Raw genomic sequence first — 24236 nt, 5'->3', positions numbered from 1 at the left:
AACTCAGGAAGAGCTAAATGAAAGAGATGCACAAGGCAAGGTATGGGGTAAGCAGTCAGGCTGGTATGGAACTTCCATGCCCTCTCTAGGGCATGGCATCAATGGGCTCACCAACCCAGTTCTCTGGGGAGGTTGCGGTGGAGGGATGGGAGGAGCTGGGGGCTCTGATGACCACCTTCCTCAACTTGAGGCTACCTAGGGGCCCCATCCAATCATCTCAATAGGTGTGTTCCATTATAAATAACGAAAGACACTCTTATCACAAAGATCCAATATGTGTTTTATGAAAACAAAAATGCCATCAAGAACCAAGCCAAATGTGTATATTACCTGTTCCTGTACATCCTCAAAGTCCGAGTTAAGCAGCTCTATGAAAATGGGGACTGCCCCTGCTTCGATGACAATTTTGGTCTGCTGAGAGGTTCCAGAGGCAATGTTCGTTAGAGCCCAGGCAGCTTCAAACTGAAAGTGAGATTAAACCATGACTGAGAGGTCATTCCAGACAGAGCAGCCATGCCTACCAACTGGCTGAGAGCAGTAAGCCTCTTGCCCCTGACTTAAACACTAAAACATAAGCCTTCTCCTCTTCCCCTTTATTTTTATCTTTAAGTAGGTTCCAGGCCCAGCATGGAGCTCAGTGTGAGGCTTGAACTCACGACCCTGAGATCAAGACCTGAGCTGAGACCAAGAGTTGGACCCTTGACCACCAGAGTAACCCAGGAACCTCCTCCTCTTCCCCTTTAAGAGACAAAAAGCAGGGAGCACCTAGCTGGCTTAGTCAGTGGAGCACGTAATTCCTGATCTCAGTGTTGTTGAGTTCAAGCCCCACGTTGGGTATAGTGATTACTTACAAATAAAGTCTTTATTTTATTTTTTAAGGATTTTATTTTATTTATTTGACAGACAAAGAGCACAATTAGGCAGAGAGGCAGGAAGTGAGAGAGGAGGAAGCACGCTCCCTGCTCAGCATGGAGCCTGCTTCCCATCTCTCTCTCTGCCTACCTACCTGTGATCTGTCAAATAAATAAATAAAATCTAAAAAAAAAAAAAGGAGAGAGAGAATTGGACTAGAACATTTGTATGTACTTTTAAGTAAACTCTACGCCCAATGTGGGGCTCAAACTCGTGACCCCAAGATCAAGAGTTGCACACTCTACTGTACTACGGACTCAGCCAGCCAGGCACCCCTAGAACCTTTAATTTATAACTGAATAATCAAGCTGTCATATTAAGGCATTTTTCTTTCTTTCTTCTCCTTTTTAAGATTTAATTTTATTTGGAGAGTGAGCCAGAGCATGTGAATGAACACAGTGGAGGTGGGGTGGGGCAGCACAGATGGCTAGAGAGTTTTAAGCAAACTCCATGCTGAGCACAGAACCTAACCTGGGGCTCAACCTCACAACCCTGAGATCACAACCTGAGCTGAATCCCAAGAGTCAGAAGCTTAAGCAACTGCACCACCCAAATGCCCCTCTGGTATCTTTCCTTTGAGACTGTTTTAGGGAAGAAATTTAGGCTCTCTTATTTGAGACCAAGACCTCTGAGGCATTTCTTTTTTTTTTTTTTTTTAAGTTTTTTGTATTTCTTAATTATGATTTTATTTTATTATTTTTTAAGAGTGTATTTATTTATTTATTAAAGATTTTATTTATTTATTTGACAGAGAGAGATCACAAGTAGGCAGAGAGGCAGGCAGAGAGAGAGAGAGGAGGAAACAGGCTCCCTGCTGAGCAGAGAGCCCGATGTGGGACTCGATCCCAGGACCCTGAGATCATGACCTGAGCTGAAGGCAGCGGCTTAACCCACTGAGCCACCCAGGCGCCCTCTGAGGCATTTCTTAAATACTTTTTTGTATTACTTGTCTATTTCCTGAGAGATGTGTCTACAGAAACACAATTTCTTAGGAAGAGGGTTTTTTTTTTTAATTTTATTTATTTATTTTTAAAGATTTAATTTATTTATTTGTGAGAGAGAGAGAGTGAGAGCGAGCACAGGCAGACAGAGTGGAAGGCAGAGTCAGAAGGAGAAGCAGGCTCCCTGCGGAGCAAGGAGCCCGATGTGGGACTCGATCCCAGGACGCTGGGATCATGACCTGAGCCGAAGGCAGCTGCTTAACCAACTGAGCCACCCAGGCGTCCCAGGAAGAGGGTTTTTATCTGGTACTCTTTTACACCAGGCCTCACCTGTAATGTGCAATTCTCATTCCTCTTCAGAAACTCCACGAAACGATCCACCACTCCTGGAGTGTTGATAACTTCATCTATTGGAGGACTAGGCTCTGAAAGAGGGAGAAAGGAAGGAAAAGTCAGGAGAGGTTTAGGCTAATATATTCACTGGGGTGAATCCACCACCCTTCCTAGGTAGTCCCGACTGTCCTAATCGATATTTACAAACTCCTTTTTGGAGAGGTAGTTTTCACAATAATTGGTCATGTTTGATATGTGTGATATAGCTGGCATGCTAAAGAGAAAACCAATCCTAAATTAAGTATACTCACCTTTGGCTTCTGGAAACTTAATTCCTGAAGTTAGGAATTAAGGAAGAGAAGAAAGCCCAAGAGGTGGGGAACCCTAATCTAACTATTTCTCTTACTAAAAAGAGCACTTTTTTCCCCCCTTGGGAGGATTGCTTGATATACTCAGACAAGAAGTATTTCTCCTATCATACATCAAATTTTTTATTGAGTACAAACTATGTGACAGACACAGTTCTAGGTACTGAAGATACAACAACAAATGAAGTCAAAAGTCTCTGCCCTCACAGAGCTTGTATCTAATGAGGAGAGACATTCTATTATGTTAGTAAGTGTAACAAGAAATAAAGAAGAAGTAGGGCAGGGTAAGAAGAGTAAAAACGCTGAGAGTGGAGGGGACTTGCAATTTTAGATAGGGCATCAGGGCAGGCTTACTGAGAACCTAGAATATACTAATAGAAGCGGGGAGTTGTCACACAGTTATCAGTGAGCAGAGGGTATCAGGCAGAGGGAACAGCCAGTGCATAGATAAGAATGTGCCTGTTTTGTCCAAGGAATACCAAAGCAGTATGGCTAGAGTAGAATGAGTGAAGGGGAGTAGAAAATGAAGTCAATTGAGAGGAAACAAGAGGTTAAATCATATAGGGCCTCCCTGGGGAGGACCAGGCTTTGTACCTTTGGAGAGAAGTTTCCGGAATTTCTGTGTGGTTGCTAACTGCAGGTCAGAATCATCAGAAAAGAGCATCTCCACCATCTCCCGTGTGATCACACTCTCCTAGAACATAAGGCAGATTGAAGACTTTGCAAACCAACACCAGAACTAGATATGAATACACACTTCTGTTTGGCATCCTGCTTTCTAAACACTTGAAGGAAGGAGGATGGCATAACAGCAGGCTCAGGAGAAGGTATTTGTTTAACCTACGGCTGCTTTAAGTTGGGACATTTGGACAATTCCTAACCTCTGAGCCAAATGATGGCTTCCCTTAAATGTTTCCTTCAGGTGTCTCCACTACAGATGCAACCCTATTGATTCTTTATGCTGACCAGTTACAAAACTGGACCATGGAAGAAAGAACTTCGCATGGCTGTTGGCAAAGCCATTAGATGACGAGAACTGCCCAATTTCTGTTCTGCAGACACCGGTACTTCCCAGGCCTGCCTGAAGCACACGCAAGGGCCTTACCCCAGTGGTAGAGCTCACATAGGAGTCCATGAGGAGACTGTCGAACATGGCGGCTTCTTCATTAATCAGCTCCACATTTCTCCGTTTAAAAAGCTGAAAGAAGAGAGATAGTGGTAAAACTATTCACTGTAATAAAGAAAACAAAGAATGTCCATGTGAAATTACGGCAGTTAGTTAAGGAAATGCTAGCATAGTTGAGATAATGCCAAGCTTAATATACTGACATGGAAAGATATTCAACTGCTTTACTATGTTACACCTAATTGTTCGCATCTAAGAGAACACTTCTTCCTTTTTTTAAACTAAGCTCTATGCCCAATGTGGGGCTTGAATTCATGACCCTGAGATTGAGAGTCACAGATTGAGAGTCACATGTTCTACGGACCAAGGCAGATAGGTGCTCCTAAGAGAACATTTAAAGATAAAGTTGATGGGTGTAAAAGGCTTTGAAGGAAAGGAATAATAGTAAAGCAAGAGGGTGGGCAAAAGCAGGTTAGCTGTCTGCATACCTGGGCAAGGCACCAGTCAGGTGGTGGTTCACGGCAGAATACTGACTACAGAACACAGAGGACCAGTCCTAGGGAGACTTACAAAGAATGGACTGAAGACATAGAAGAAAGGCAGCCAGAACGGCTGATGAACTCTTTAAGGAGCCAGGCCTAATACTGGCTATCAGGGTGAGGAAGAGAGAAGGCAACAAGGCGTGAGAACTAGAATGTTATACTGAAGACATAAATAAATAATGTCTAAACTGTTCTTTTTTTAATTGAGAGAGAGCATATGTGCATGCTGAGTTGGAGAGGGAGAGAGAGAATTTTAAGCAGGATTCATGCCCATGCAGAACCTGATTGGGGGGGGTCCATCACACAGCCCTAAAATCATGACTGAGCTGAAATCAAGAGTCAGATGTTTAACCTGCTCAGTCACCAGACACCCCATAAGTTGTTCTAAATTATGGAAAAGGAATAAGGGATTGGTTCTCTTTTTTCAAAGCTTCCAACATTTCTTTACAATAAAGGAAACTAGATGGGTTGCCCATAGAGCTAAGCTCTTTTCCTAAGGGGAAGGTGACAATGAAAGGTGGAGACCAACCACGGGAGCTGAATTGTATTCCTGAACAGATGTTTTGAGCACTCAGGTTAACCTACTTGCTGCTCCCGCTTTTGCTTCCGGAGCTGAATGCCCTCTTCTTCTCTTCTTCGTCTCATTTCCTCAGGGTTTAGGGCATTGTTCTTATAGCTCTTCATTCGATAATTGTCTTTCCCAGGGCTCGCCATGGTCTCTACAAAAAAAGATAATACAAAAGCTCTTATTAAGAGGACAGCATTTCCTTTTCACTGGGCTTCTATCCCTTCCCAGCCTCCCAACCTCCCTTGTTTGGGGGGACTGAAGCTCCTCAAGGAGGCCTGATAATTTCAGTAACTTAGCACCTGACATCTCATTTTTAAAACAGGAACATTAACTTCCTACTTCATAGGGTTGTAAGAAGGATTAAATAGGTTAATACCTATGAAGTACTACTTAGAACAGTGCTAGGCTGTTTGGTAAATGCTCACAAGTTACGATCACCTCTACGACAAAAGAGAAAACTTGATTTGCCCAATAAATCCGAATTATTTAACCGAGCTAGGTGAAATACATGACAGCATATCTAATTTGGTGGAATATTATGTTATCTTCAATATGCCCACCATCTATTTTTCAAATTAAAATTTAAACTTTATTCTGTAATATTTGATACCTACAAAAAGAAACATAATGTTAAGTTACCAAACAAAAGGTATACAATGATCATCTGTAAACCTATCACCAAATCTAAGAACTAGAACATTATCAATGTGCCTGAGTCTTGTTGTAGACCCTTACCCTGCCCTGGGCTCCTTCAGCCCCCCTCCAACTCCAGCCAAAAGAAAACTGCTATCCCGAATTTCATTCAATGCTTTGAGAAAATGTCTGCTTGGTGTCTAACTGGTCATTCTTTCAAGTAAAAATAGTGTCAACTTTTAAAAGATATTCAAGTATAGTTAATATACCGTGTTATGTTAGTATCAAGGTGTACAACAGGGTGATTCAACAACTGTGTATTACTCAATGCTCATTGAGCTAAGCACGCTCTTAATCCCTATCACCTCTTATTTTCCCAACCATCCGCACCACCAGTTTGTTCTCTATAGTTTATTTTTTGGTCCGTCTTTTTCTTTAAAAATGGTATCAATTTAAAGTGTCTAATTTAGCTAGTAACTTAATTACCCACGAGTGATTCTCCTTCTCCTCCAGACACGTTTTCAAACACTGGGTTACTTGTACTATTTCATCAAGGACATTCTTAAGTGAAACTAGCAAACATTTTTTCCCAACAGCGAGTGAGTCAGTGGCAAATACAGGGACTACTAGTACAGTTTGGTGCCACTGTCTTCATTTTAAGGAACCAGATATTTCACCCATCATTGCTTTTGAACTACTTCTGCAATATGAACATCAAATTAGTAAAAATGGCAAATATCTTTAAACTTTTTCCAGCTATATTGAGATATAATTTATAACATTGTTTAAGTTTAAAGCCCACGAAGTGATGATCTATGCATCATACGGCAAGATGATTACCACACGAGGTTAGGTGACACATCTATCACCTCAGTTACTGTGTGTGTGTGTGTGTGTGTGTGTGAAAACATTTAAGATCTATTCTCTTGGCAACTGTATATAATACAGTGCTCTTAACTACAGTCACCATGCTATACATGAGATCCCCAGAATTACATTACAAGTGAAGTTTGTACTTGTTGACAACATTCATTGATCCCCCAACTCCACACCGGCAGCCACCAATCTACAGTTTCTATGAGTTTGGTCTTTCCAGATTCTACACATACGTGGATTTATATTTATCTTTCTCTTTTTGACTTATTTTACTTAGCATAATGACCTCAAGATTCATCCACATTGTCACAAATGACAGAATTCCTTTCTTTTTAATAACCCATTGTTTATATATCGAATAATAACCCCTTGTTTATATATTCTTCATGTTTTCCTTATCCCTTCATCTGTTGATGGGACACTTAGGTTGTTTTCATGTCTTGGCTCTTGTAAATATTGCTGCAACTGACACGAGGGTACAGATATGTCTTTGACACAGTGATTTCATTTCACAGAAGTGGTATTGATAAATCATAAGGTAGTTATATTTTTAAATTTTTGAGGTAGTGCCATACGCTTTTCCATAGTAGCTATACTTATTTACATTATTATTATTAATTTTTTAAATTTTAAAGTAAACTCTATACCTAGTTTGGGACTTAAACTCACCACCCTGAGATTAAGAGTTGCATACTCTACTGACTAGGCAGCCAGGCACTCTTACCTACTTATATTCTTACCAGCCATGTACAAACTTCCCTTTTCTCCAAATTCTTGCCAATACTTGTTACCCCTTGGGGTTTTTAAAGTTTTGTTTACTTATTCAGTTAAGTAACCGCTACACCCAAGGTGGGGCTTGAACTCATTACCCCCCCATCAAGAGTTGCCCGTTCTTCCAACTAAGCCAGGCAGGCACACCTTACCTGTTTTTTCTTGATAACAGCCTTTCTAACAGGTGTGAGGTAATACCTCACTGTGATTTTGATTTGCATTTCCCTGATGGCTGGTAATGTTAAGCACTTTTTTCATGTACCTATTGGCCACTCATATGTCTGGGGAAAATGTCTATTCGGGTCCTTTGCCCATTTTTTTTTTTTTTAAAGATTTATTTATTTATTTATTTGACAGAAAGAGATCACAAGTAGGCAGAGAGGCAGGCAGAGAGAGAGAGGAGGAAGCAGGCTCCCTGCTGAGCAGAGAGCCCGATGCGGGGCTCGATCCCAGGACCCTGGGATCACGACCTGAGCCGAAGGCAGAGGCTTTATTTAACCCACTGAGCCACCCAGGCGCCCCAATGTACAGCTGTCTTTAAGTTTAGTTCAAGCTTTCTTAGTCTGATGTAGTCCCACTTGTGTATTTTTGCCTTTGTTGCTTATGTTTTTGCTGTCATATCCAAAAAAATCATTGCCAAGTCCCAGCTCTTTTTTCCAATATTTTCTTCAAGGAGTTCTATAGCTTCAGTTCTCACAAATTAAGTCTTTGATCCATTCTGAGCTGGCAAATAACATCGTAGTCTTCATTTCCCAGGCCCTCTGAAATACTCTGCAGATCCCTTTGAAAACTCTAAGGAATGAACTGCTGGGCTGTATGCAGGTAAATGTTAAACTTGACCAACTAGCACCATGTTGCCTTCCACTGTGATACCAATTTACACTACCTTACCAATATACTACAGGTTCCCATTGATACATATGTTACCTGAAATTTTCACCTTTGCCAATCTACTGTGTATAAGGTATTTCACTGATAATGATTTGCATATCCTAGATTACCAACGAGGTTAGATTTTATGTTTATTACCCATGTTTCCCCTTCTGTGAAATATCTGTATATTGTGAATATTTTTCTACAGAATTATCTGCCCTTTTCTTACTGATATTTAGTTCTTTAGATAGTCTAGTTGTTGGGGCGCCTGGGTGGCTCGGTCAGTCCAGCGGCTGCTTCAGCTCAGGTCATGATTCCAGGGTCCTGGGATCAAGCCCCACATTGGGCTCCCTGCTCAGTTGAGAGCTTTCTTCTCCTTCTCCCTCTGCCTGATGCTCTGCCTACTTGTGCTATGTCTCTGTCAAATAAATACATAAATAAAATCTTTAAAAAAAAAAAAATAACTCGGGACGCCTGGGTGGCTCAGTTGGTTAAGCAGCTGCCTTCGGCTCGGGTCATGATCCCGGCGTCCTGGGATCGAGTCCCACATCGGGCTCCTTGCTCTGCAGGGAGCCTGCTTCTCCCTCTGCCTCTGCCTGCCATTCTGTCTGCCTGTGCTCTCTCTCTCTCTGATAAATAAATAAAATCTTTAAAAAAAAAAAACAAAAAAACAAAAAAAAAACTCTGCAGCACAATAAATGTGACATGTTATATTAAAAAAAAAATAACTCTAGTTGTTAATCACTTGTGGGTTATCTGTATTACAAGTATTTTCTTGCACTTGGAAGCTTTTCCGTTTTTTCAATTTATACTTTATGGAGTTCTTTAACAAGAAGTTCTTAATATATATCATATAGCTTAATTTTTCTTTTATACTTAGCTTTTTCTATATGTCTTTTTGTTTTGTTTCATTTTGTTTTAAAGATTATTTATTTGACAAAGAGAGATCACAAGTAGACAGAGAGGCAGGCAGAGAGAGAGTGGGAAGCTGGCTCCTTGGTGAGCAGAGAGCCCGACGGGGGGCTCAATCCCAGGACTCTTCGATCATGACCTGATCCAAAGGCAGAGGCTTATTAACCCCGGAGCCACCCAGGTGTCCCCTATGTGTCTTGTTTAATAAATCCTTTCATACTCCCCAAATCACAAAGATAAAGCTTCTTATGTCTTCTAGAGATTTTAAAGCTTGCCTTTTGTATGCAAGTGTTTCATCTATCTGAAATTTAACTATGTATATGAGATAGTGATTCAGTTTCATTTTTTCCATGTGGATAAATAATTGTCTTAGCATGGATTAGTGAAAGTGTTCAGTAATCAAGCATATCTCCCTCTATGACCAAGTCTGGTTATAGGATCTCTAACATTGATCAATTTCTTTCTTGCTCCAACATCCTATTTTTTCTTTCTTTCTTTCTTTCTTTTTTTTTAAGATTTTATTGGAGGGGGGCACTTGGGTGGCTCAGTCCATTAAGTGTCTGACTCTTGTTTTTGGCTCAGGTGGTGATCTCAGGGTCATGGGATTGAGCCCCCTACTGGGGTACGCTTGAGATTCTTTCTCTACTTTGCCCTCTGCCCCTCCCCTGCTCTCTCTCTCTCTCTCACATACACACACACTCTCTAACATAAATTTTTTTTTAAAAAAGATTTTAGGGTGGGCTGCCTGGGTGGCTCAGTGGGTTAAGCCTCTGCCTTTGGCTCAGGTCATGATCCCAGGGTTCTAGACTCGAGCCCCGCATTGGGCTCTCTGCTCACCAGGGAGCCAGCTTCCCTCTCTCTCTCTCTCTCTCTGCCTCCCTCTCTGCTTACTTGTGATCTGTCAAGTAAATAAATAAAATCAATCTTAAAAAAAAAAAAAAAAAAAAAAGAAAGAAAAACTTTAAGGTGATGGGCATTAAGGAAGGCACGTGATGTGATGAGCACTGGGTGTTATATGCAACTGATGAATTACCGAACTCTACATCTGAAACTAATGATGTACTATACATTGGCTAATTGAATTTAAATTAAAAAAAATTTTTATTTATTTGAGAGTGAGAGAGAGCGGGAGAGAACATAAGCAGGAGGAGCGGCAGAGGGAGGAGAAGCAGGCTCCCTTCTTAGCAGGGAGCCCAATGTGGGGCTCAATCCCAGGACCCTGGGATTATAACCTGAGCCAAAGGCATCAACTGAGCCACCCGGGTGCCCTGGCATACATCTTTTATCAGTTTAAAAAAGATCCTGTATTCCTAGTTTTCTACACGTTTTTAATCATAACTGTTGATTATTATCCAATCCTTTTTCTGCATCTACTGAGATGACATGTGGTTTTTCTCTTTAAAAGGAATAATTAATGGGGCGCCTGGGTGGCTCAGTGGGTTAAGCCTCTGCCTTCAGCTCGGGTCATGATCTCAGGGTCCTGGGATCGAGCCTCACCTCGGGCTCTCTGCTCAGTGTGGAGCTCTCTCCCTGCCTGCCTCTCTGCCTACTTGTGATCTCTGCCAAATAAATAAATAAATAAATCTTAAAAAAAAAAAAAAAAAAGGAATAATCAATGAATTAAACTATAGATTTTCTAATATAAAATTACCCAGGAGGGACTCCCCATGGGCAGGCTTCCTGCTCAGCAGGTCAGCAGGGAGTTTACTTCTCACTCTTCTTCCACTCCCCGCCATACATGCATTCTTGTGCACGTACTCAAATAATATCTTTTTTAAAAAAGTAAACACAGAAGAATCATACAGTAGAGAGTTTTTAAAAAGGCAAAACTTGCATCTTTCAGAAGACTAAAAGAATTCAAATCTGGTAAGGTTTTTAAAAGAACCAAGGAGGACACAAATATTAGAAATTAAAAAAAAAAACACAGAACTAATAAGTAACTAAGGAAATTAAAAAGAATGTTAACTTTATACTAACCCCTTTGAAAAGAAATACCTAGAATAACATAAGTTACTACAATTGACTTACATAGAATGTTTGACTAGCCTTATAATCATGAACATACTGAATCAACAATAAAGACTAGTCCACAAAGAAAATGCCAGGCTGGGTGCCATAGTGGCTCAGCTCGTTAAGTGTCAGCCTTCAGCTCAGGTCATGATCCCAGGGTCCTGGGATAGAGATCTGAGTGCCGTGGGGACGGGGAGGGGGGTGAGGTTCGTCCTTAGTGGCAAGTCTGCTTGAGTCTGCTTCTCCCTCTGCCTGCTGCTCCCCCAGCTTGTACTCAAGTCTCTTTTTCTCTCCCTCTTCTGACAAATGAATAAATAAAATCTTAAAAAAAAAAAAAAGAAAGAAAATGCCAGGCCCAAGTGGTTTTACAGAGGAGTTCTGCCAGATTTTCAATAAATTAGTTATTTTACTCAAACACTTTCAGAAAATAGGAAAAGGGAGGAGTCTTTTTTTTTTTTAAAGATTTTATTTATTTAATTTGACAGAGATCACAAGTAGGCAGAGACAGAAGGAAGCAGGTTCCCTGCCGAGCAAAGAGCCCGATATGGGGCTCGATCCCAGAAATCTGGGAGTCATGACCTGAGCCGAAGGCAGCGGCTTTAACCCAATGAACCACCCAGGTGCCCCGTATGTCTTTTTTTTTTTTAAGGTTTATTTATTTGACAGTGAGTGGGGGGAGGAGAAGAGTCCCCACTGGGCACCAAGCAAGACTTGGAGCTCAATCCCAAGACCTATGAGATCATGACCTGAGCAGAAACCACAAGCTGATGCTTAACCTAGTAACTAAGCCACCCAGGAGCCCTGAGGAGCATTTCTTTTGCTAACACCATCAAAGAAGAGTAATATGAGAAGGTCCTATACTTTTCTTAAGTCATTTGTGAACAAGAATACAAAAAAAAATTTTAGGATTGTTTATTTCAACAGAGAAAGAGACAGCGAGAGGCAACACAAGCTGGAGAGGGAGAAGCAGGCTCCCCGCTTAGCAGGGAGTCTGATATGGAGCTCAATGCCATGACCTCGATGCCAGGACACTGGGATCAGGACCTGAGCTGAAGGCAGATGCTTAACGAATGAGCCACCCAGATGCCCCAAGGATACAAAAATTCTAAATAATATTCAATCATATCCAGCAATGTGTAAAAAACTAATTCATCCTGACCACATGCGGCTTATTACAGGACTTAATGGGTAATTTTATTTTTTAAAAAACATTTTATTTATTTTTTTGAGAGAGAGAGAAAGAGAAAACGAGCAGTGGATGGGGGCAGGGTTGGTCAGAGGAAAAGAGAAAAGCAGATTGCCCACCGAGCAGGAAGCCCAATGTGGGGCTCTATCCCAGGACCCAGAGATTATACCTGAGCTGAAGGCATACACTCAACCAACTGAGCCACCCAGGAGCCCCGCCCATCTGTTTTTTCCTAAGTGTATTTTTCTACTTTTTTCTAAATTTCTAATGTACCTGTCATTAATGTTCAGACTTTTTATTTCACTTATAACCTTCCCTAAGTCTTTTAGATTTCCTTCAAATTAATATTTTCATTGTAATTCACTTCTGAATACCTGACTTCCATCAGTTTTATTTGGATCATGAAATGTTCTTTTAAATTAGTGATATTTGGGGACTTACTTTTTCTACCATTTACTTCTAATATAATTACACTGTAGTTAGAGTCTCAGAGATTCTTTTAAATTTACAGATCTTCCTTGACTTATGATTGGGCTATGTCCTCATAAACCCACTCTTGAGCTAACGATACACTGTAAGTCAAAATGCATTTAAGGGGCGCCTGGGTGGCTCAGTCAGATAAGCATCTGCTTTCAGCTCAGGTCATGATCCCAAGGTCCTGGGATCAAGCCCCAAATGCATCAGCGTCTCTGCTCGGAAGGGAGTCTGCTTCTCCCACTGCTTTTCTCTCTCTGTCCCCTCCAAAAAAAATAAAAAATGCATTTAATATGCCTAACCTACAGAATATCATAGCTTGGCCTAGCCTACCTTAAACGTGCTCAGAACACTCATATTAGCCTATAGTTGGGCAAACTCATCTAACACAAAGCCTGTTTTATAGTTATCATACTTACTATCTCATGTAACTTACTGAATACTATATTGAAAGTGGGGGGAAAAAAAAGGAATGGCTATAGGGGCACAGAATGGTTATAAGTGTATGAGTTGTTTACCCTTGTGATCACATGGCTGACGGGGAGCTGGGACTCACTGCTGCTGGTCAGCATCAGGAGAGAGTACTGTACCACATATCACCAGCCTGGAAAAAGACTTAAATTCAAGATTCAAAGTAATGTTTCTATTGAATGTATATTGCTTTCACACCATGGTAAAGTTGAAAAATTGTAAGTTAAGCCATCATAAGTCAGGAACCATCAATAAAATGGAGATTTGCTTTTTTGGCTTAATATGCATTCAATTTATTTAAGTGTCCCATGTGTGCTTAAGAAGAACCTCTATTGGGGCGCCTGGGTGGCGCAGTGGGTGGGCCTCGGCCTTTGGCTCAGGTCATGGTCTTGGGGTCCTGGGATCGAGCCCTGCATCGGGCTCTCTGCTTTGCAGGGAGCCTGCTTCTCCCCCTCTCTCTGCCAAATAAATAAAATCTTAAAAAAAAAAAGAAAAGAAAAGAAAAACCTGTATTCTAGGGTACCTGGGTGGCTCAGAAGGTTAAGCCTCTGCCTTTGGCTCAGGTCATGATCTCAGGGTCCTGGGATAGAGCCCCGCATTGGGCTCTCTGCTCAGCAGGGAGCCTGCTTCTCCCTCTCTCTCAAACAAATAAAATCTTAAAAAAAAAAAAAAAAAAAGAACCTGTATTCTTTAATAACTATTCATAGCATTCTATATACCATATGTCCATTAAATCAAGTTGTTCCCCATGTTGCTCAACTCTTCCCACTGCTTTACTAATTTTTTTTCTTGACTTATCAACACTAAATGTGTCCATTTCACCCTGTAGTTTTTCTTTTAAATTAAGATTTTATTTACTTATTTGACAGAGAGAGATCACAAGTAGACAGAGAGACAGGCAGAGAGGAAGGAAGCAGGTTCCTTGCTGAGCAGAGAGCCTGAGATGGGGCTCGATCCCAGGACTCTGAGATCATGACCAGAGCCGAAGGCAGAGGCTTTAACCCACTGAGACACCCAGGAGCCCCTCACCCTGTAGTTTTATTCTGCTTTGTATATTCTATGACAATGTTATTAGAGGTACATAAATTTAGAACAGTCCTGTCTTCCTGGTATATTGAAAAAATTTATTATTTTTTAATTTAAAAAAATATTTTATTTATTTATTTGACAGAGAGTATACAATTGTGCAGGAGGAGCAGGAGGCAGAGGGTGAGGGAGAAGTAAGCTCCCTAGTGAGCAAGGAGCCCAGTGCGGGACTTGATCCTAGGATCGACCCTGGGATCATGACCAGAGCCAAAGGTAGATGGTTAACTGACTGAGCCAACCAGGCGTCCCTGAAGAATTTTTAAAAAATTGTAAACAGCCAAATTATTCCTTAACAATGCTTTTTTCCTTACTTTGTTAGACATTAACATAGCTATCATTTCCATTCCAGTCATGGTGGAAAAACAGGGACTGATTTACCTTTCTGCTGTAAAGTGTTTCAGATATTGGACACGAGGGAGTGAAAAGCTGTGATTCCCCAAGAGTGTAAGCCCTACTTATCTCCTTGACGTTCTGCCTGGAAGTATGTTCTAGACCACTGAGCAGGGAGAGGGTTACCAAATAGTACAGCAATCTTATTAGTTGGGGAAAGAGACTGGAGGGTTTAAGGAGACTGAGACAGCTGGAAACTGTGAGGCAGAGTTCCAGAGAAGAGTGAGCTACACAGAAAAAAAAACTCAGGAAATCTGCTTAAGGTTCCCTTAAAACCTTGCTGGAGACTAAGGGCGAGAAGGCACTTGATGAATCAGAATGGAGATTCCTCACTGATCACTCAGGGCATTCAGTGAAGACCCTAAAAGGATACACTTTAACAGTGACATTAAACTATCCCTAAAAAGACTACCAACAAACTTTAAAAACAAGATCAACTGAGCAGAATGTAACAACTGCCTATGAAACTCTACATCCTTTAAAAAACAAAACAAAATTTTATCAAAAATCCAAATAAAAACTTACAGATATGCCAAAAAGCAGGAAAGTATGACCCACAGCCAGAAGAAAAACCAATCAACAGAGACAGACTCCAAAATGATGCTGCAGTGCAAATGTTACCAAATGGCCCAATACACCTGTTGTAGCTGGATTCACAAAGGAAGAAGTAAGGTGGAGGAGGGAGACAGAAAAAAAAAAAAAAACTTAAGAAACAAAGACTGAAAAATTTCCAAATCTGATCCCATATACCCAAGAAAACATGGTAAAACACAAAGAAAATCAGGGACACCTGAGTAGTGCAGTCAGTTCAGTGTCCAACTCTAGGCTTCAGCTCAGGTGGTGATCTCAGGGTCGTGAGACTGAGTCCTGTGTAGGGCTCTGTGCTCAACACGGAGTCTGGATTCTCTTCCTCTGCCCACCCTTGCACACATATGTGAGCACACTATCTCTCTCAAACAAATAAATCTTTAAAAAACAAAACAAAGAAAATCACATTAAGGGGCGCCTGGGTGGCTCAGTGGGTTAAGCCACTGCCTTCGGCTCAGGTCATGATCTCAGGGTCCTGGGATCGAGTTCCGCATCGGGCTCCCTGCTCAGCAGGGAGCCTACTTCCTCCCCTCTCTCTCTCTCTCTGCCTGCCTCTCTGCCTACTTGTGATCTCTCTCTGTCAAATAAATAAATAAAATCTTTAAAAAAAAAAAAAAAGAAAGAAAGAAAATCACATTAAGGCACATCATAGCAAAATTTCTGAAAAAGTGGTAAAGATAATCTGAAAAACAGCTAGAATGACTGATTACATGTAGAAAACCAAAGATAAGAATGACGTGACTTTTTGCCAAAAACTACTTGAGTGAGAAGATAATGAAATACCATCCTTAATATACTGAAGGAAAGCTGTCAAACTAGAATTCTATACCCAATGAAAATACTTTCAAAAATGGAAGTGAAATAGAAATCAACTTCTTCAAACAAAAGCTGAGATTTTTGTCTCTAGCAGATGTGTACTAAAGAAATACTACAGTTCTTGGGTGCCTGGGTGGCTCAGTGGGTTAAGCCGCTGCCTTCGGCTCAGGTCACGATCCCAGGGTCCTGGGATCGAGTCCCGCATCGGGCTCTCTGCTCAGCAGGGAGCCTGCTTCCCTCTCTCTCTCTCTCTGCCTGCCTCTCTATCTACTTGTGATTTCTCTCTGTCAAATAAATAAATAAAATCTTAAAAAAAAAAAAAAGAAAGAAATACTACAGTTCTAAAATAAAAACAAACATCAGTTCTTTAAGTAGAAGGAAAATACTACCAGGTGATAACTCAGATTGTCACAAAAGGAAGTATATTAGAAATTGTAAACTTATAGGTACATATTAAAATAACCTTTTTCCATTGAGAACATTTTAAAAAAATAAGCCAATAATGGAGATAAAATGGAATTATTCACAAGAAAAAAGGGCCAAGAACACATGACAAATAGAAAACAAACTGATTTCCAGACTTACAATATAATATTCAAATTTCCAATTTTAATAAAAAAAAAAATCACAAGGCATATAAAGAAACAGAGAAATACGGCCTAAAGGACAAAATTAACTGATAGAAACTTTCCCTGAAAAAACTAAGGTACTTGACATACTAGACAAAGACTTTCAAACAAAACACCCAAAAGAGCTAAATATAAACAAATAAACAAACAAAAGGAAATCAGGAAAACAATGAACAAAATGAGTATCAACAAACAGAAAAATGACCAAACAGAAGAAGAAAAACAGAAGTTCTGGAACTGAGGGGTGCCTGGCTGGCTCAGTTGGGATCATGGGACCCTTGATTTTGGGTTTGTGAATGTTAGCCCCATGCTGGATGTAGAGATTACTTAAATAAATGAACTTAAGAAAAAAGTTCTGGAGTTGAAAAGTACAGTAACTGAAATGAAAAACTCACTAGTGGGGTTTAATGGCAAACGACAGAAGCAGCAGAGATGAGCTGAAGGAAGAAGACTGAAAAGTAACAGCCTAGAAGATCCGTCAAATTCCAACAAGCAATATGGGAGTCAAAGAAATAGAAAAAGGGACAGAAAGAATTTAAGAAATAATGGCAGAAAACCTCCCAAATTCAATTTAAGTCATGAATCTACATGTAAAGATGTTCACTGAATCCCAAGGAAGATAAACTCCACATCTAGACAAACTGCTGAAAGCCAAAGACAAAAGAATTTTGGAAGCAGTGAAGGAGAAGCAATTCGTCACATACAAGCCAATTTCTCATTAGAAACCATAAAGGCAAGAAGGCACTGGAATGACAAATTTAAAGATACAAAAAAGGGGGGAAAAAAACAACAACTGTCAAAGAATCCTACATCTGACCGAACTGTGCTTCAAAACAAGGGAGAAATTAAGACATTTCTGATAAACAAAAGCCGAGGAAGTAAGTTACCCCTAGACCTGCTGTAAACAAGAAATACTAAAGGAGTCCTTCAAACTGAAAATGAAAGGAAATGAGAGGAGGACTCCACAATAACTTGAACCCAGTAATGGTAACTACATGGGTAATTATAAAACTCAGTATTACTGTATTTTTGGTTTGTAACTTCACTTTTTATTTCTTAGATGATTTAAAGGACAAACATATAAATTATAAATCTGTGTTACCAGGCATATGATGTGTAAGATGTAATTTGTGATGGCGACAACATAAAAGGAACTGGAACTGTACAGAAACAGACTTTTTAAAGTTGGTACCAATTCAACCTAGATTGCTATAAACTTAGAATGTTAAATGTAATCCCCATGGTAACCACAATATCTAAGAAAAAAAATACACACACAAAATAGACATTAAAAACATACACACAGGGGCGCCTGGGTGGCTCAATGGGTTAAAGCCTCTGCCTTCGGCTCAGGTCATGATCCCAGGGTCCTGGAATCGAGCCCCGCATCGGGCTCTCTGTTCAGCAGGGAGCCTGCTTCCTCCTCTCTCTCTCTGCCTGCCTCTCTGCCTACTTGTGATTTCTGTCAAATGAATAAATAAAATCTTAAAAAACAAACAAACCCATAAACACAAAAGGAAATGAGAAGGGAATTCACTACCAAAAAACAACTAAACACAGAAGGCAGTAATGGAGGAAGAGAGGGGCAAAAAAGGTAAAGGTGTAAGACAAAGAAAGCAATGAGTAAAATGCCAGAAGTCCTTCGTTATCAGTAATATATTATATGTAAATAGACTAAGCTCTCCAATCACTATACATTGTCTGCAAAAGACTTACTACATACCTAAAAACAGGAACAAGTTTAAAGTAAATGGATGAGAAAAGATATTACATCCTTATGGTAATCAAAAGAGAGCTGGGATAGCTATACTAATAACAGATAAAAAACTTCAAGTTAGAAACTGTTTAAAAGATAAAGGATATCATATACTGGTAAAAGGGTCAATTCATCAAAAAGATAAGAGCAATTATAAAACATAAAGGCACCAGGGTGCCTGTGTTGCTCAGCAGGCTAAGTGGCTGGCTCTTGGTTTTGGCTCAGGACATAACCTCAGGTCTTGAAGCTCAGAACAACCTGTTTCCAATTCTCTCTCCCCCTCTTCCTCTGCCCCTCCCCGGGCTCATGCATGCTCTCTTTCAAATAAATAAATCTTTTTAATAAAATGAATGCTTAATAGATTAATTAGGAAACAGAAATTTTCAACATTATGAATGAGCTAGACCTAAAAAGACGTATAGAACATTCTACCCAACAAAAGAATATGCCTTCTCAGGTATACATGGAATATTCTCCAGGACAGATCTTGGAGTCAACAAAGAGTCTCAGTGAACTCTCAAAGACTGAAATCAGACAAAGTATCTTCTCTGAGCACACAGAATGAAGAGAGAAATTCACAAATAGGTGGGTGGAAACTAACAACACACTCTTAAATAATAAAGTTGGAAGACTGGAACTTCCTGATTTTCTAACTTACTACAAAGCTATAGTAATCAGAAAAGTGTGGTACTGGCATAGGGTGTTTACAGATCAATGGAATAAAATTCAGAGTGTAAAAATAAATTCACACATCTATGGCCAGCTAAATAACTTTAATAAGGGTGTCAAGGGAGTATGAATAGTCTCTTCAAAAAAAAAAAAAAAAAAAAACAGTGCAGGGACAATTAGATTTCCAGATCTAAAGGAATGAAGTTGGACACCTAGCTTACACCATATACAAAAAGTGACTCAAACTTTATCAGCAACCGGGTGCCTGGATGGCTCAGTGGGTCAGGCTGCTGCCTTCGGCTCGGGTCATGATCTCAGCGTTCTGGGATCGAGTCCCACATGGGGCTCTCTGCTCAGCGGGGAACCTGCTTCCTTCTCTCACTCTCTGCCTGCCTCTCTGTCTACTGTGATCTCTCTCTCTGTCATATAAATAAATAAAATATTTAAAAAAAAAATTGATCAGCAACCTAAATACAAGCTAAGACCATAAAATGCTTAGAATAATACATGGGGGGAGCACCTAGGTGGCTCAGTTTGGTTTAGCGTCTGACTTTGGCTCAGGTCATGGATCCCAGGTTGAGCCCCACGTTGGGCTCTCTGCTCAGCAGGTAGCCTAGTTCTCCCTCTCCCTATGCCACATCCCCCTGCTTGTGCTCTCTTGCTCTGTCAAATAAATGAATCTTAAAACAAAAACAAAAAACAAAAAACCCCAAAACTAGCCAACCCTAAACTGTTTACTCTCCCTGCCTTCACTTTCCCTCAGAAACCTCAGTAAAGGCTCTGGCCTAAAGAAGCTTACCCCTGGGGCGCCTGGGTTAAGCCTCTGCCTTCGGCTCAGGTCATGATCTCAGGGTCCTGGGATCAAGCCCCACATAGGGCTCTCTGCTCAGCAGGGGGCCTGTTTCCCTTCCCCTCCGTTCCCTCCCTTCCCCTCTCTGCCTGTCAAATAAATAAAAAATCCTAAGACGCTTGCCCCGTCCCTTCTGCCTCCTTCTGTGACCCTATATGCATGCAGTGGCTCCCTCTCTGACCTGGGACCATAACAAACAACTTTTTTTTTTTTTTTTAAGATTTTATTTATTTGACACAGAGAGAGAGAGAGAGATTGCAAGTAGGCAGAGCAGCAGGCAGAGAGAGAAGGAGAAGCAGGTTCTCTGCTCAGCAGGGAGCTCAATCTCAGGATCCTGGGATTATGACCTGAGTTGAAGGCAGACGCTTGTCCAACTGAGCCACCCAGATGCCCCAGCAATGAGAGTTTAAAAAGAAATCTTCCAAGATTAAGATTTGGGCTGGTTCTTCAACCAGGAAATATTGGGGGTTGAAACACCCATATACCCATACATGGGAGAGGGGCAGAGTAGAGTCTTCTAAGAGAAACTGAGTGAAAGAGAGATGAAAATGGACATTGAAAAGAGTTGAATTCTGGAGCTAGAGAAACTAAAGAAATGAAACTTCAGAGATGGTGCCTTAGTCATTCCGGAAAGTAGCCTGGTGAACCAATCGCAGCAGTGGGTCTTAGAATGTGCGAGTGTCTACATACACATCACTTGGCAAAGCCCAAGTGAATTTGTTATTTTATTTTTAAAGATTTTATTTATTTGTCAGAGAGAGAAAGAGAGCACAAGTAGGGGGAACAGCAGGCAGAGGGAGGCGGCTCCCCGCTGAGCGAGGAGCCCGATGCAGGACTTGATCCCAGGACTCTGCGGTCATGACCTGACCAAAGACAGATAGACAGACAGCCTAACCAACTGAGCCACCCAGGTGTCCCTAAGTGAATTTACTATTAAAAAAAAAAAAAAAAATTCTAGGGGATTGCAGTGGCCTCCCTTGGGGTTCCTGATTACTCCTGTGCCTGGAGACTAAGAGGCAAGGGCAAATTCCTAAAGGCAGCGCTATGGATTGCTGTCCCCCATTACCTGACACATGGTTTTTCATGACTCTGAGTCTGGGCTCTCCCAGAGGACTGTCCCCTCCTTTGGGCAGAGCTGACAGCAAAGCTGGAAGGAGAAGCAGCATGTGCTTCTTTAGTCACCATGGTGACAAGAAACTATCACAAATATTTGCTTATGACTTCACTGGAGAAGCCAGGCAGGGGAGGTTAGACTGGAAGAAGGAACAACTGCAGAAGCACATCTGGAATCAGCAACCAAAGGAATGCTGGACTCTCATTTAGGGACCAGCAGGCAGAGGGGCTTTTTCTATCATGCACTACTCTACTTGCTGGGGCTGGATCAAGAAATCAATGATACAAGATGCCTGGGTGTCTCAGTTGGTTAAGCATTTGCCTTTGGCTCAGGTCATGATCCTGGGGTCCTGGGATCAAGTCCCAAGTTGGGCTCCCTGATTAGTGAAGAGCCTGCTTCTCCCTCTACCTCTGCCCCCTCCCCCCACCACCTTATGCTCCCTCTCTAGCTAAAATTCATTTTCAAAAATCTTAAAAAAAAAAAAGAAAGAAAGAAAGAAATCCATGATACAAATATACCTTTTCTAGCATCTGACTGTCTGAGACAGCCTTTGGGTTTTCTTAAGACAAGGAACTCTCTCAAAGTGAATACATCTCTGAAGTTATACAACCCATTTCTAGGAAATAAATGGCTAATGTTACCATGCACTCTGTAAACTTTTAGAACCAAGGGACCAGTAATAATAATACAAGATAGGCAAAGACCCTGTTAAGACCTGAATTCTGCCCTGCTTTCAACTTCTATGTTGAAGGCCTGGTGCCTAGTCTCTCCAAATATGACTATATGGAAACAGGGTCTCTAAAGAGATGGGGATACTGGGGTAAGGCCCTAACCCACTATGACTAGTATCCTTATAAAAAGGAGAAGATTAAGATACAGATGTACACAGAGGGAGAATACCATGTAAACATGAAGACAGCCACCGATAAACCAGAGAGAGAAAGGACTCAGAAAAAGCCAACCCTCATGACTGATCCTGGAATTCTAGCCTCCAGAACTGGGAGAATATAAATTCCTTTGTTTAAACCAGACAGGCTGTGGTACTTTTTATGGCAGCCCTAGCAATTTAATGTAAGCTCTAACTGATAAAGAACCTGAGTCTTAAGTCACACAATGAGTAGAAAGGTTACTGCAATACTCCACTTAATCACTCATGTTTAAAATTTTGAGACTCATAAAACTTTAAAATTTTGCACATGTTCTCAGAAAAAGGCATACTACGCATAGCCAGCTGTCCTGTGTGTGGATGGAAATGACACTACTACACCTTCAAGCTCACATCCTGTACACCTGCTGGCTCTAGGGCTTTCCAAATCAAAGCCTTATGTTCATGGTCTGTACTTCAAAAAGCTACCAAGCAATCACTTGATTCAAGGCATCTTGCCTGGAAGAACCCAAAGGAGCTATATTTAGGAGATAAGGGAACTAGCATTATTTTCTAGGCAATGACCTGACAATCTTCAAAGGAGCTGGGACCTGGAATGCTATGAAGCAGACAGTCTTTTCAAATGATTTCCCTTGTTCTGGTGCGGAGGGGGCGCTCCTCAGCAGAGGAAGGCTTTCTAAAGAAATGTTATTGTAGCTGCCCAGGTACTGAGAATAAACCAACGCTTTAAATCACACAGACTGACTATTTGGCATATACTACAGTAAGAAGCTTTACAACTCAATGATGCATTAAAGGTTTCTTAATGGCACTGGGAAGAGAGATAAAAGAGGAATGGTTACTCCTCAATATAAGGCCTCTTCCTTCAAGAAAGTAATTCCTCCCAGGTTGAAAAAAATTTTTTTTTCAATTGGCCTCTCATACCTTTCACTAGGAATTCTCTAGCAAATATGTATCAGCATTAAGATTCCTGGGTTAAAGCTCTATGGCCATATGACTATTAACTGAAAAGAAAGGGTAAGAGGGTATCAGGATAGACAGCCCATAAGCCTTGGCAGGCTAGTAACATTTGCTAATGTGCCAATCTTTGTCGGTTTATCTCTAATCTTCACAACAATCCTGAGAATCCATTCCACAGATGACAAAAATGAGACTCGGGGCGCCTGGGTGGCTCAGTGGGTTAAACCTCTGCCTTCGGCTCAGGTCATGACCCCAGGGTCCTGGGATTGAGCCCTGCATCGGGGCTCTCTGTTCAGCAGGAAGCCTGCTTCCTCCCCTCTCTCTCTGCCTGCTTCTCTGCCTACTTGTAATCTCTGCCTTTCAAAATAAAATAAATAAAATCTTTAAAAAAAAAAAGAGAGAGACTCAGAGGGTAAGTGAACAAGTGAGGAAGCTAATATCAACCCTGACCTATTTGGTCCCAAACTCCAGTCTCTTCTCATTTCCAGAAAAGGAAAGCTATTGGTAACAGCAAATCTATCAGAATTCTGAGTTGGAAGCTATTCCATCACTGATAAAGAAACCAATGTGGTCACATCCCAGAATTTCAGTTAAACACAAACTCAAATGCCTTAAAAGGTAAAGAGGTGAACGATTTTTAGCAGGTCATAATATTACATCAGGGATTGCACTCATACTCCGTTTTTACAACATTGTGCTGGCCAAACAAGATTCGACAGAGGCTGTGGTGAAATCAAGTGTTTTAAGCCCTTGGACACTACCTAAACAGCAATTAACAGCTAAAGAACCAGGTTCAGTAGCATTATGACTTACACAAGATCATTCAGCTATTAAACTGTGACGCTGGGGCTGGGATCTAAATCTCTAAAGGCCTCTACTTTCATCCAACCTCTGAGAATTACTTCTTTCCATCCCCCCAACACACATAATTCTGTTCAATTTGGCTCCTGCCCTTGAACTAGGTTCTATCTAGACTGATCTATGCATTGTCTTTTTTTTTTTTTAAAGATTTTATTTATTTCTTTGACACACAGAGATCAGAAGTAGGCAGAGAGGAAGGCAGAGAGAGAGGGGGAAGCAGGATCTCCGCTGAGCAAAGAGCCTGATGCGGGACTTGATCCCAGGAAACTGGGATCATGACCTGAGCCGAAGGCAGAGGCTTAACCCACTGAGACACCCAGGCCCCCCCAAGATTCAACAATTTTTAACAATGCCATATTTGTTTTACTCCATCAAATGTATGGATATTTTAAATATATATGTATATATATTTTATATTACATATAGAAATATGTAAATATATATTTAAAATGTTAAATATATGTAAATAGATATGTATTATATTTTATATTTATATTGTAACTGAACATTTTTTTAAAAAAAATTTTATTGGCGCCTGGGTGGCTCAGTCATTGGGTGTCTGCCTTCGGCTTGGGTCCTGGTCCCGGGGTCCTGGGATCGAGCCCCAGACTAGACTCCCTGCTCAGCGGGAAGCC

At 40.9% G+C, this 24236-nt stretch overlaps 1 protein-coding gene across 4 annotated transcripts in view; it reads right to left on the bottom strand.

Moving 5' to 3' along the window:
• KPNA6 (karyopherin subunit alpha 6) overlaps positions 1–24236 on the bottom strand; it is a 57423-nt gene that overhangs the window by 12394 nt on the left and 20793 nt on the right. For 2 of the 4 annotated variants that reach the window (XM_082685677.1, XM_082685679.1), the window contains 5 exons: positions 4808–4941; positions 3660–3752; positions 3149–3248; positions 2184–2278; positions 331–462 (listed from right to left, as the gene is read on the bottom strand). In XM_082685677.1, coding sequence (XP_082541803.1) covers positions 331–462; positions 2184–2278; positions 3149–3248; positions 3660–3752; positions 4808–4941 — 554 coding nt within the window. Of the gene's footprint in view, positions 1–330; positions 463–2183; positions 2279–3148; positions 3249–3659; positions 3753–4807; positions 4942–13043; positions 13130–20846; positions 20932–24236 lie in introns of those variants that run through there. The other 2 variants (XM_082685678.1, XM_082685676.1) reach the window with 2 other exon arrangements.

This window comes from Mustela nivalis (genome assembly GCF_964662115.1).
Source record: "Mustela nivalis genome assembly, chromosome: 10".
NCBI classification, from domain to species: domain Eukaryota; kingdom Metazoa; phylum Chordata; class Mammalia; order Carnivora; family Mustelidae; genus Mustela; species Mustela nivalis.
The sequence above is the reverse complement of the archived record's forward strand: the minus strand, read 5'-3'. Positions and strand labels throughout refer to the sequence as shown.